The 12512-nt window shown below is 42.8% G+C and overlaps 5 protein-coding genes across 5 annotated transcripts; 3 read left to right on the forward strand and 2 right to left on the reverse strand.

The window, feature by feature from the left end:
* Nucleotides 1-406: 406 nt before the first annotated feature.
* LOC128730196 (uncharacterized) lies at nucleotides 407-2114 on the forward strand. The gene is made up of 3 exons (XM_053823228.1): nucleotides 407-716; nucleotides 1120-1384; nucleotides 1470-2114. The coding sequence occupies exons 1-3, from the start codon at nucleotides 407-409 to the stop codon at nucleotides 1576-1578; spliced, it is 684 nt and encodes a 227-aa protein (XP_053679203.1). The 3' UTR covers nucleotides 1579-2114.
* LOC128730198 (spermatogenesis-associated protein 22-like) lies at nucleotides 2068-3071 on the reverse strand. Its single transcript, XM_053823229.1, has 2 exons — nucleotides 3056-3071; nucleotides 2068-2999 (listed from the first exon to the last, which is right to left on the reverse strand). The coding sequence occupies exons 1-2, from the start codon at nucleotides 3069-3071 to the stop codon at nucleotides 2068-2070; spliced, it is 948 nt and encodes a 315-aa protein (XP_053679204.1).
* A 376-nt stretch (nucleotides 3072-3447) lies between these two features.
* Nucleotides 3448-5135, forward strand: LOC128730994 (GTP-binding protein 128up). Its single transcript, XM_053824088.1, has 4 exons — nucleotides 3448-3554; nucleotides 3658-4493; nucleotides 4569-4691; nucleotides 4750-5135. Exons 1-4 carry the CDS (start codon nucleotides 3513-3515, stop codon nucleotides 4850-4852), a joined length of 1104 nt encoding a protein of 367 aa, XP_053680063.1. The 5' UTR covers nucleotides 3448-3512; the 3' UTR covers nucleotides 4853-5135.
* Nucleotides 5136-6388: 1253 nt separating this feature from the next.
* Nucleotides 6389-8867, reverse strand: LOC128721835 (uncharacterized). The gene is given in 3 exon segments (XM_053815631.1): nucleotides 6389-7702; nucleotides 7705-8116; nucleotides 8193-8867. Coding segments are annotated over 3 exon segments (1518 nt in total). The 5' UTR covers nucleotides 8438-8867; the 3' UTR covers nucleotides 6389-6841.
* A 561-nt stretch (nucleotides 8868-9428) lies between these two features.
* LOC128731664 (GTPase Era, mitochondrial) lies at nucleotides 9429-10818 on the forward strand. The gene is made up of 2 exons (XM_053824796.1): nucleotides 9429-9710; nucleotides 9789-10818. Exons 1-2 carry the CDS (start codon nucleotides 9486-9488, stop codon nucleotides 10713-10715), a joined length of 1152 nt encoding a protein of 383 aa, XP_053680771.1. The 5' UTR covers nucleotides 9429-9485; the 3' UTR covers nucleotides 10716-10818.
* Nucleotides 10819-12512: the final 1694 nt, after the last annotated feature.

Below are 12512 nucleotides of genomic sequence, written 5' to 3' on the forward strand. Positions count from 1 at the left end.
AATGTCAAAAATGCGTTGCTCAAGGTCACGAAGGCTATGTTGAATTCGTATGACGTTTTTCTTCTAACGGCGTCTCCAACCCCTATCGTCGAAGAAACGCATCAAGCGCATTGATGTGTGGGCGTAGTGATACACTGGATCGACAAAATTTGAAAAGGAAACGTTTTAGCACCTGGCAAATGTGCACAGTCAAGCGGTCGGCAGCGTGTACGTGCATTCGTAGCCAATGCACCACACCATAAACACGCTGCACCCACGCAAGCGCAACAGTGATCACGTTCGTAGAGCATTGTGTTGTGTGTCACGAATTCAATCGTCGATTGCATCCGAGTGACCCATTTAGTCAATTTTTTGGTGGTTCGCGAAGCGCATATTGAAGCAGTTACAGCGCCAAACTTCATCAGTCATGGCATCGTCATTCCACGATAACTACCCAAATGGCATCCGTATCGCGGGGAAACCTTCACTTGCTGATACTAGGCCTCAAGCCGGGACCGGATTGTACACAAATGGGACGAAAGGTGTTGAACAGCAGCTCCCGCGAAGGCTCTCGTTCAATGGGTCCGATATGGAACTATCTGACCTTAAAGGCGACAGTGTTAGAAGCGCTTCCGAGGAGAAGAACTCCATCGACACAAAACAGACGTTGATTATGCTGGCCGCTGCAACTACGCTTGCAGTTGCCATTAAGTATCTGGTTTCGTCGTTCGATTCAGGTGAGCCTACCCGTACCTGAGGAAGGGAAAGCCTTTAGGGACAGTGTGTGTGTGTGTGGTTTAAACATTATTTACATACGGACCATTGCCGTCATTCGGCCACCTCTTTCGTTGGGCCATGAGATTTGTTTGTTTGCTTCGAATGAATTGCGTGGCGTGCGTTCCGTTGATGCTCAAGGGGGCATGATGAAATCATCAACCTCCACTCCCCAATAGTAGCATGTAGTCTCCTAAACTCGGTTTTATAAATAACCGTAGTAAATGCTTTTCGTCGACGCTTAGCTTTGGTGAATGAATCGATTGAATCACCCGTACGACCGATTTCCGCTTCAGGAAATTAAATTTCAAGTAGGAATTAAATTCGCACTAATTACTCTCGACTGTCTCTAACCACATCCCACAGAATCAATACGAACGAATGCATCCCGTGCCACTACAATGGCTGGTAACATGTGGCAAAATATGTTGGAACGCTTTTTACGACTAAAGCCACAGGAGTTGTTCTGGAGGACGGAGGATCTAGTCCCGAAAGCTGAAATGGTTGCCCGTTTGATGTATGCCTTAGTTTTCGGACTGTTGCTTTCGTCGTTTACCTGGTACATTATCTACCTTGATAGTAACATTCCGGGAGTGAATCCTCCGACGCCATTTTCCGCTTCCAAAAAACGGCAAGTACTACTGCTATGTTCAACCCTTTTTGATAGCGTGATAAGATTCGAAGTATTATCAAACTTTCTTTCTTGTGATATACAGATATCGAGGAGGACCTAGCACCCGGGAACGTCGATTTCATTTACCGTACGTAACAGCCCTACTAAGCGGGGTGATAGGATTCCTAATCTTTCTGCTGGCTAGTGAATAATTGAACTCGTTCGAATAGAAAGCGTGATGAAATACACTTCCAAAAGTGCCTCCATGGTCTAAGAAATGCTGCAACGGTGGAATATTTCGCTTTAACGGCTGCATTCCATACTGTATCTATCGCATTATGTTCATCGTATTTATTTCAGTCTTATTTACAGAATAATGTCAATTAACTATTAAGAACTATAGCAAAACTAACGTATCGTACAATTGAGCGGCATCGGGTCTCTTTTAGCTTCATGTTGTAAATAATTATTATTTAGACTTTTAGCATTTAAGACGAACTTAATATGTGAGGCATTTTAATGTTTATTAGAGAGAATTAATTGCCAGCTAACATTTCATGAATCCTTCTACTGCAAACATTTGTTTGTATTTGAATTCTATCACGACAAAATTCAATCTGTTCGGTAACAAAATTACGCATTATGTTATATTCGGAAATATACTAAATTAACAGCTTCGTCGTTTGAATCCACGTGTTTCGCTAGCGTCGTACCTTTGAGCTGAATGCACTGACTGTTTGTAGGCGAAGCATTGCTCCAACATATCGCTCAGGTGTGCGGGCGATTTTCAGTATCTGGAACCGGTTTCCCACGGGTTGAATCCGTCCGACGCATCGCACCACATCACCTGGGCTCAGAATAGGTAATTGAATATCGATTTCATAGAAAACGCCTTGCAATACCGGTCCCTGATTACGATGGCGCAGTAGAATAAGTTTTTCTGACGGTTTCTTAGCAGATTTCACATTCACTACAGTTGCCACGGTTTCTAGTAGAAGCGGTATCGTAGATTGTTCCCGTATCAGCTTCTGAATATGTTCAATTGTTCCAGAAACGATTCGTAGTGTCGATTTTGGATCATTCTTATTAGCTGATTCTCCTACAGATAATGTTGAGTTTGAAAGTCCTGATGGCCTTGTTGTAGATAAGATACTTTTAGTGAAACGGACGGCGTTACAACCGTTGTCAAACGGTTTCTGTTCTCGATGAAAGCTTTTAGATAGCTGATTATCCAAATTGTTGCTGGCGTAACTGTTATTACATGACGGTGCTAATGGACTTTTACGATTCACTGAAGAATTGCCCAAAAAGCTTGAAGAAAAATACTCGTCCAGAATGGAGTTATTAAATTCATTTGAATGAATCGAAGTCTGTTTGCAAGAACTTTTGCCGAGTTGCTGTATCGATGTGTTTCCGTTACATGGCATACTATCATTTGGAAGATTTTCCATAATGAATTGTTTAGCTGGTGGGCCTGTAGAAGTGGATGTAACATTTCCGAGTACTGCTGATGTTTTAAGAAACGAGTCCATAATGGATGGTGTTTCCAAAAAAGCTGCTGACATAGGAAAACGGGAGCCATTGATCCGTGGAGTAGGAGTCTTTGGACAAAACGGTTGGTTAAACGATGAACCTGTAATCGTGTGAATTGTAGTAAGAATTTGCTTAAAATTTATCTTTTATACTCACTTTTATTGAAAGACATTGTTTTGTCCTTAATTTTATCACAAAGCTGCTTCGATGAGAGGGCAACTTGCTGGAAAGTATTGTTAGAATAACGAACAGCTGATGCGAAGATTTGAACGAAGCACACCGTGTTCTAAAACGTGGTAAGTAATTGACAATATGTGTACTAAACTTTTATACATCTTTCATGTTTATACTGTAGCTTTTGAATTGTAATACCAATTCACTGATGATTGCCTTTGAATTTCGTGCGTTTAAAAAGCTCAGCAATGTCAAACCTCTGTTCTTAAACGTTCAACTTGAGCTTTTAAACGGGCGCACATTTCAATGTTACACGACGACCGCACGGAACAAAATTTCGCCGGATATTTAGAACAGGATTCTGGTGTTGAGAGCTGTTTTCCTATGATTTACCTCTTTTTATCTACAGTTGAAGTAAATTAAGCGATCGTGAGACAAAATGAGCACGATATTAGAGAAAATCGCTCAAATTGAGTCTGAAGTGAGTGGAGAGGCGTTATTGAATAGCTAAATGAATGAATGTTTAGAGAATAAGGATGAGGTTATGACGATTTGTTGTGTATTATTATTTTTTTTAATTGTAGATGGCTCGAACGCAACGAAATAAGGCTACAGCAGGCCATCTAGGACTACTGAAGGCTCGGTTAGCCAAGCTACGGAGGGAGCTCATCACACCGAAGGGAGGTGGCGGAGCCTCGGAGCAGGGATTCGAGGTTTCGAAAACTGGTGACGCACGAGTTGGTTTCGTAGGATTTCCCTCGGTCGGTAAGTCGACTCTGTTGTCGAATTTGGCCGGCGTGTACTCCGAGGTAGCCGCTTACGAGTTCACAACGTTGACCACAGTACCGGGATGCATCAAGTACAAGGGCGCTAAAATACAATTGCTTGATTTGCCCGGTATCATCGAAGGCGCAAAGGATGGCAAAGGTCGCGGTCGACAGGTGATCGCAGTTGCTCGCACATGTAATTTAATTTTTATGGTCCTAGATGTGCTGAAGCCATTGACGCATAAGAAACTTCTCGAGCATGAGTTAGAAGGGTTCGGGTTGCGTTTGAACAAGCAACCTCCGAATATTTCCTTTCGCAAGAAGGACAAAGGCGGGGTTAATTTAAACGCTACCGTTGCTCAATCAGAACTTGACCTAGATACTGTGAAAAGCATTCTGGGCGAATATAAGATCCACAACGCGGATATTACGCTTAAATATGATGCCACTGCTGATGATCTTATCGATGTTATCGAAGGAAATCGGATTTACATACCGTGCATTTATCTGTTAAACAAAATCGATCAAATCTCTATTGAAGAGCTTGATGTGATTTACAAAATCCCCCATTGCGTACCGATATCAGCTCATCACCATTGGAACTTTGACGATTTACTTGATATGATGTGGAGCTATCTTAAACTAGTGCGAATGTAAGCATTTCCATCCGGTCAACCTTCAATTTTCGGTAGTTAAACAGATGATAAATCAATATATCCTAATTTCAGCTACACCAAACCGAAGGGACAGCTTCCGGACTACAGTTCTCCAATCGTGCTGCATCATGAGCATACCTCTGTGGAAAGTTTTTGTAATAAGCTTCATCGAACCATCGCAAAGGAATTTAAATAGTAAGCATTTCTTCGTTTTATTTATTGGTGTGATTATTAATGGAACTATTTTTTACAGCGCTCTTGTATGGGGATCCTCAGTTAAACATCAGCCTCAAAAGGTTGGCATCGAACACGTGCTTAACGATGAGGATGTGGTGCAAATTGTGAAGAAAGTATAAAGCTCCCCAATGGAAAACGGCATACAACCACCACCTCACACTCGTTGAATTCTTGTTCAACTGCGTAGCAAGATTCGAGAAGGCAAAGCGGAACGCTCCCTTACTCGTGCCAGTGGCCGTCGATCGTTGAGAAAAGCGCGCAAATAATAATGAAACATGAATGCTTTATTTTAAGTGCTTTTTCTATTTTGTTGATGTTCAACTCTTCACAAGCTGAAAGGAACACCTTGTACGTTTCAGATTTGCTCTTTATGGAGTGGAACAAAACGTAAAGCAAATAGATTTTCAAATGTATGTTGATTTGCGTTTCTCTTCTCGGCGGCTGATATTAAGTCTGGTGGTTTGAATGTCTTCTAACTCTCCGGTCCTGACGTCGTGCTTCGGAATCGTCCTAGGTAACGGTTACGCAGTTCTGGATTAAAAAGACCGCGACGATTAAGCAACGTTCGTGAATTTGTAGTGTATTTTCGCGGCGGTTCGGCTTTAGTTGGCCGGGACGATCGCATTCTCCCGCCAAAACGAACCATACGACCGTGTGTTCGTGGAGACATTGGTGGTACAGTTGTAGTAACTGGCAATGTTGAGAGATTGTCTTCTTGTTGTAGGGTAGATTTCAATTCCTCCATGTTTGGTCGGTTTGTCGCAAACACTGTTGTTAACTGTTCGTTTGAGCAGCACTGTCGGCAATTGGACTGTTTATTATCTTCCTGTTTGCTGAAGTTAATACCGGATGTATGGTCGCAATTTCCACTGGTGCAAATGCAATTCCGATCAAAATCCACATTCTGTTCGGGTGCTACGGTAGACAATTCGTCGTTTGAATTCGTGACCGGAACTACAGTTTCACTTTCTTTGTTTGCTAGCGTATCTTCGCCCTGGCACGCTGCAACGACACCCAACACTATCAGCACAAGCAACCGATGGGACCGATTCATTTCGTTTGGCGTGGACACTGAATGGCGCTCTTTTCCCATCTCGCCATCCATTAAATATGGCAATTTAGCCAGCGAATCTTGCAATGTATCACCGGTGGCTTCTAGCAGACGGAAACAGGTTATCACGGGAAAGAGGAGTGTAGTGGGATTCTTGTTTTCTTGCGCCTCGAGGCCAGCAGGAAAAACGGGGCTAGGTTCAAGGCTGACGAAGAAGATATGCAGCACTTTGCACATTGCACCGTGACCGTTTTCGCATGAACACGTTTTTTCCCAACCTACGGGCTGCAACACAGCTAGAAGGAAGTATAAATTTTTATGATTTCAGCCGGCGGTAGGTGGAAACGATATAATTGCGATTGGAGATATGAGTGATGGAAGATTTACATTTGTCTTCCTAGTCATTGCAACATACATTGCCGGTTGTATTATTTTTGCAATACTCATGAAGTGAACTTCAGCTTCATAGTGCTTTGAATTTTACTAGACCATATTTTTAATAACTTATTCCTGACATTAACAGTATCGATTGAATAACCACTAGGTATGCTTAATTCTTCTTTCATTAACTTGAATATAAAACAAAAAGAGTATTTTGGTTGTGTGAAAACCTACGTTTTTATTACTTTCTGCAACGGCGAACTCTTTCGCATAACTCTACAATTTAGCGATGCAATTCATAAATCGGTAATAAATATACCCTCCCTAGATATTTTATTCTTGGGCTGATTCTATCCTACTTATTGCAGATTTACAAATTTTGCTCACAATTTGAATTCCCATTTTGTGTGTAGCTTACAAGTAGGATGTTAAATGTACAGAACCTAGCATATATTTTAAAGAGAGATCCTTAAGCTAATAACGATACAACCTACGACTCTTCTTCAGATGCTATAATGTAACATTTACAATTTTATCGAATAACCAGTGGTGACGCGTGTATGAACAGGCATAACGTACGGACAACTTTAAATGTATTTTGTACAGTGAATAACCGCCATGATCGAATCAATCGCTTAGGAGACCATGTTGAAATTTTAATTGTTTCTAGAATGTATTATTCTAGAATGGGGAAAAATGGATCTAGATTCCAAAATTCATCAAAATCATAATTGAAAGCAACGTCGAGGGACATTGCGAGCGGCTCTTTTGGGGTGCCAATGACAGACTTTGTAATTTCACTGCCTATTGAGGACGAAACAGGCGATCCAAGTGATTCATACCCCGCGTCAGAGAAACTGGAGAATCCGCCTGGACTTTTGAGGGCCTGTGTCGGAATCGGTGATAGCAGATCGTGTAGAGGTGAAGGGGGCCGGATCATAACGGGAGCTAGTGCAGATAATGGCTCAGATGGTTGTTTGATCTCCGTTTCTGTCGGTTCTTCTATTTTCTCTATTTGATCATGCAGTAGAAGCTCTTCGCACGATTCATTCGTGCCAGTGATGTCTAGAGTAGCATCTGTAGTTTCATCAATCCCGTCACTATCTGCAAGTACGATCGTTATGCAGTTTGTTTCGTTGTCGTAAGTGCCGTAGAATGTATCGCTACTAGGTAGGTCTGTTTTTTGGTTCTCTACAATGACCACAGGAACTGGGTTACCATATTCTTGCGATGGATTCTCTTGTGGCGCATCAGAAATTTCGTAGAATGGCGACTTGGAGTAGTTGTGCGTGGTCAGAATCAGGCGACTTCCCGTAGGGGTCTCCGGTCTACTGGGTTCCAAGAATTTTGATGTGGACCCCACCACTGATCCAGGCAGGCACTGGCTGGAGCTGTTGCCCTCGGCAACAACCGGGCCGCCTTCTCGATCAATATCTTCCAGTCCTGCTCCGACATTTGCGAGCAAGCTTTCGGCAAGCTCCTCGAGCTGGGACATGTCGAAATCTTCGAGCATGTCCTGTAGAGTAGGCAAAGGACAATGATCTTCAGGGCTGCCAGCCGCGGATCTTTCGCTGGGGGCAGTGTCGTCTGCGTTTCCGCCGGACCGCACTTGTACAGTCCCTGCTGCTGAGGGCATCGAGGGGATGCTGCTGATCCCGTTTGGCGCCCGGCAGTAACGCAACCCACACTGCCACCAACTTCGTCTTCCTGCGGCTCTTCTTTCACTTTCTTCTGTTCTTGTGCCAACAGGCGCTGCTGTAGATCTTCGAATCGTCGCTCCAGATCTAGATATTTTTCATAGATTACTGCCTTCTCAGAGTCCAACGCTCTGCATTTGTTCTGCAGATCGTCAATTTGATCCGATTGATTTTGGATCGTCTGTTCCATGTCTTCCATTTTGGCTTTCTTGCGATCACGTGATGTTTGAGCTGCTACACGATTTTTTAATTTTCTAAGAATAGAAGACTTGATGATTAGCATTCTGGGTAATCAAACCACTTTAAAATTTATGTGAAACGATGACATACTTTCTTAGAATCTTTTCTTCCCACGTGAGATGGTCCAGACGGCGTTTTTTGCCGCGTACGATGAACTCGTCCATCGAGGACGATTCCTCATCGGAGACCATGGACGAAGGAGCCACAGAAGTGGGTCGCTTGGCCAATGGCTTCATCTCGGACACACCTTTCAACGCCGACGGTTTCGTCACAACCGGGGCAACGTTAATGGGGATATACTTGGTCGGTACGGTTATGAAGATCGGGGTGGTCATGATGTTCTCGAAGTTTCTCTCGTGCGAGTCTCACAAGATCAAAACAAAACGTGCCACGCTGGCAAACTTTGCCTCAGCGTGTACAAAAGCGAAAGATGAATATGATGAATTTGCGGAAAGCGGGTAACTTTGAACCGCAAAAAATGCACTTTTTAAGCGAACATTTTTAAAAAGATGTTTATCTCTGCTTCTAGATACGTTTTTTGCCAAACACTGTTTTTTTGGGTACTTTCGATTGTTGTGTAAACTTCTGAGCGTTAAATCACTTGGCGTTGAAATCCTTCACACTTCTATCCAGTTTGCGCTTTTGAATGGATATGCCAGAAACCGAGCACCATGCTGATGGTTTTCTTTTAAAACCCGCGAAGGGCGTCGCAATACGGAATTTCTGACGAAACAACCATGCAAGATTGTACTTTGTGAATGGACCACTGGGAAAACCACCACCCACTGAATGCGCAGTACATGTGGTTATTTCTGATTGGTCGGTCGCTTTCGTTGCCAAACTACCAGAATTGTGCACTACGTCCATAACGATTTGTTGTTTTTTATTGTTAAAAGGTATTTTTACGGGGTGATAATCAAATTATGCCCACAAAAAAATTGGGAAAATTATTTGAAAACTTTATTTTTATATTTAATGTACTATGGTGTCTCCATAATGTAAAATATTGGAGTTAGCAGTATAAGAGTTTATTCTGTCTGGTAGCACTGGTTTACCCTTAATGTTTCCACCCTTATTTACAAAAATGTTCTGTTTTGCATAAGGGGTTGCTAAATATAGAAAATATTTCATTAGTCAGTTTAGTATACAATTTGAACAATTTAAAATATTTAAATGAAGATACATACACCATTACATAAGTAATAATATATTCAAAATTAAATTTATGTGACAATGGTAGTTATTTCTATGCCACTGGCATCGCTGATATTGCAGTCTGACAGGATGCAAGTGACAGAACCTCAAAATAACAAAACGCAAGACGAAACTGATGTCCTTGTTTCCTCGCCGGTGGTTCGTTCTGTTTAGATTTTGGACACCGGAATGGCCTTAAGTCTGTTGCGGCGCTCCGTTTTGACACCGATTTTTGGTCCTCAAACCTGCCAAAGGTGCTTTAGTGCGCGTCTGTCTGAAAATGTTAGTAGCGAAGGTGGCACGGGAGCATCGACTATAACGAATGTCGATTCTGAAAGACTTATCAAAGTGGCTATCGTAGGAATGCCGAATGCTGGAAAAAGTACTCTCATTAACCGTTTAATTGATCAAAGAGTATGTTGAAAATTAAGCTCAGTAAAAGGGAAATTGTCCGATATTTGAAATAATTTTTCTTATAATTCTCAACATTAGGTTTGCCCAGTTTCGACGAAGGTGCACACCACACGAAAGGCTGCCAAAGCGATCCACAGTAAATTAAACTCACAGGCGATCCTGTTTGACACCCCGGGACTAGTGGGCAATCGGGAAATTAAAAAGCACCAGCTCGATTCACAGTTTGTTTCAGCGTGTCGTCATGCAATCCAGCACTCGAGTTTGATCGGAGTAGTGCATGATGTTTCTAGCTCATGGACACGTAATATTCTTAATCCGGTTCTGCTACGTATACTGGAGGAGTATGCTCATATACCAAGCTTTTTGATACTGAACAAAATCGATACCTTGAAATCGAAACGTATCCTGTTGGATATTGTAAGGAATCTAACGTGCAACCGACTCGAAAATATTCAAAATTACAGCCTTCAAGTAAATCAGCGAAAAGGGAAAAATACGGAACTAGCAGCTAAACAAAAACTCGTGAAGTCTTCCGGAGAGAGCGCGAAACTTGAGGCGCCGCAAACTGTCGTAGAAGGCTGGCCGCATTTCACGGAAATATTCATGGTTTCTGCAATGACCGGAGATGGGTTGCGCGAGGTGATGAACTTTATTCATTCAAATTCGAAGCAACAACCATGGGAACATATGTCGGATGAATACACGGATCAACCTCCAGAACAGCTGATTGTGCAGAGTGTTCGTGCACGGCTACTCGATTTCATGCCGCAGGAAATTCCGTACCTACTGCAAACAGAGCTTGAATATTATGAAGTTGTTGGTGGACGCATTCTAACCAGTGCGGTTGTTACCTGTCCTAACGAACGGATAGCCCGTTTGGTCTGCGGAGAGTCCAACGGCAAGCTGAGGCAGATTAACGAACAGGTTACGTCAGACCTGATTGAAACATTTGGCCAGCCCGTTCTTCTGACAATTACAACTCGCGTCCGTAGCAAAGAGTCGTAAATACATGTTTTATGTTCCACATGGGCACTTCGTTTGCGGTTAGTTGAAAATGTATAAAATAAATGGACTAATAAAACTATATAATAGTGGGTTTGAGAGCCATTACAACAAAAAACTTTAGTTACTTATTTTTGTTCAATAAAATATCTGCAATATAAATAGTATATAATTTATACAAAACATGAAATCAAAATCGTGAATTTTTTTATTTTTCTTTATTCTGTACTGTAATGTATACCAATTTACTAACGATGATCGAAAAAAATCAGCCAATTTTCACGAAATGGTTTAAATTTTGTTGTTTTATCCTGATAAAATTGAATATTTATTGAGATGAAAATGAAAATAACAAATCAAATACAAAAATGATAAAATATATATGTGATATAAGAATAACAAAGCATATTTTTAGAGTAAAGATAAAAGGATCCGACTGACCCTGCACTTGTGCACGTATCGTTGGATATATACTTCTAACGAGCGTAAACTGTTTTCCCGCTATAGGCGGCTCATCGATTCCCGTTCTATGTTAACTCGCTCCATTCGAGTTCTTCAAAGTATACTTCGCCGGAGCCACCCCAAAAAAGGCAAACACTCGAGTGTGAAAATTGCGCAAACAGGACCATACTTCATCGCTCCCGCTGGCAGGACAGATAGTGGAAATATTGGACCGTGTATCGAGGGTCGGGCTGAAGAGCTTATCCATCGTTTAGGGTAGTTTTCCATTCGTCAACCAGCCAATTTGAAAGCGGAAAAGATCCACTTTACGCAGCTGAGCTGAGCCGGGATATTTAATCCCTCCTGGCGCCAGCTGAAACGGACATCATTTTGAAACTGCAGAGCGGCTCGTGCGAGCGGTCAGTAAACGCATGGGAGGATGTTCAACGCTTGCAACAAATGAAAAAAAAGCGTCAGCATATCGTCATTCGAACGGTGGCTGGAAGGTGTGTCCAACGAATCAGAGTTCAAATAAAGAAACATTTGCTTTAACATTTTGTCATCCAACCCCTGTGGAGCATCACTGCGGGGCCATTGTTTTTTTTATCACCAATAATTCCAACGGCGGGCTGGAGCTTATGCTGCACGGTGTTAAAGCCCATTGAAGTTGAAACAACCCCAAACGGTCTCGCTGTTAGCGTTCTGCGTCTGAAGATCCGGATGACCCTTTTTTGTCGCACACTTTTCGTCGAACCCTTCACTTCCATCGGCCATATGTTCAGCCATCGACCGACATGTCCTTTCAAGAGAACGGACCAATCACCTGAATCCTGTCCGTACGGGGTTACATGTCCACTAGACTAGCGGGTAAACTTCAAAAAGCTTTCGTCGAAATATCAAAATCCGTCGAATCAGACGGTTGTGCGGTCTGTTCCCGCCATCACTGCAAGCGCAACAGGCGTGTGAGTTCGCGCTCCTGCACGCATCGAGACGAGCACGCGCCACTCGGACATCAGGAGTTGCAAAAAAAGAAGTACAAAACACCGAGCGTGAAACGACGAAGTCCGCGAAAACGATGACGATGGCGACGGTGCTTACGAATCGGTGGCGGTGATGATGGTGAGGACGATGATGATGATGAAGATAGGACTGCTGCTGATGTTGCCTGCCCCTATCGCGATGGCGGCCCGATGGGTGGCTCTGCTTTTAAGTGCCCGTTCGGCGGCAATGTTGCCTCAGTCGGTTCGCAACGCTTCGAGCAGTAGCAACGCAATCAGCAGCAACATCAGTAGCTTTAGCGGGTGGCCCGTGCTGCCTCCGACTGGGGCGTCTATTGGCCAGTTCACAGTTCTGTTCCAT

The sequence above is a fragment of the Anopheles nili genome, chromosome 2 (assembly GCF_943737925.1).
Source record: "Anopheles nili chromosome 2, idAnoNiliSN_F5_01, whole genome shotgun sequence".
Taxonomy (NCBI): Eukaryota; Metazoa; Arthropoda; class Insecta; order Diptera; family Culicidae; genus Anopheles; species Anopheles nili.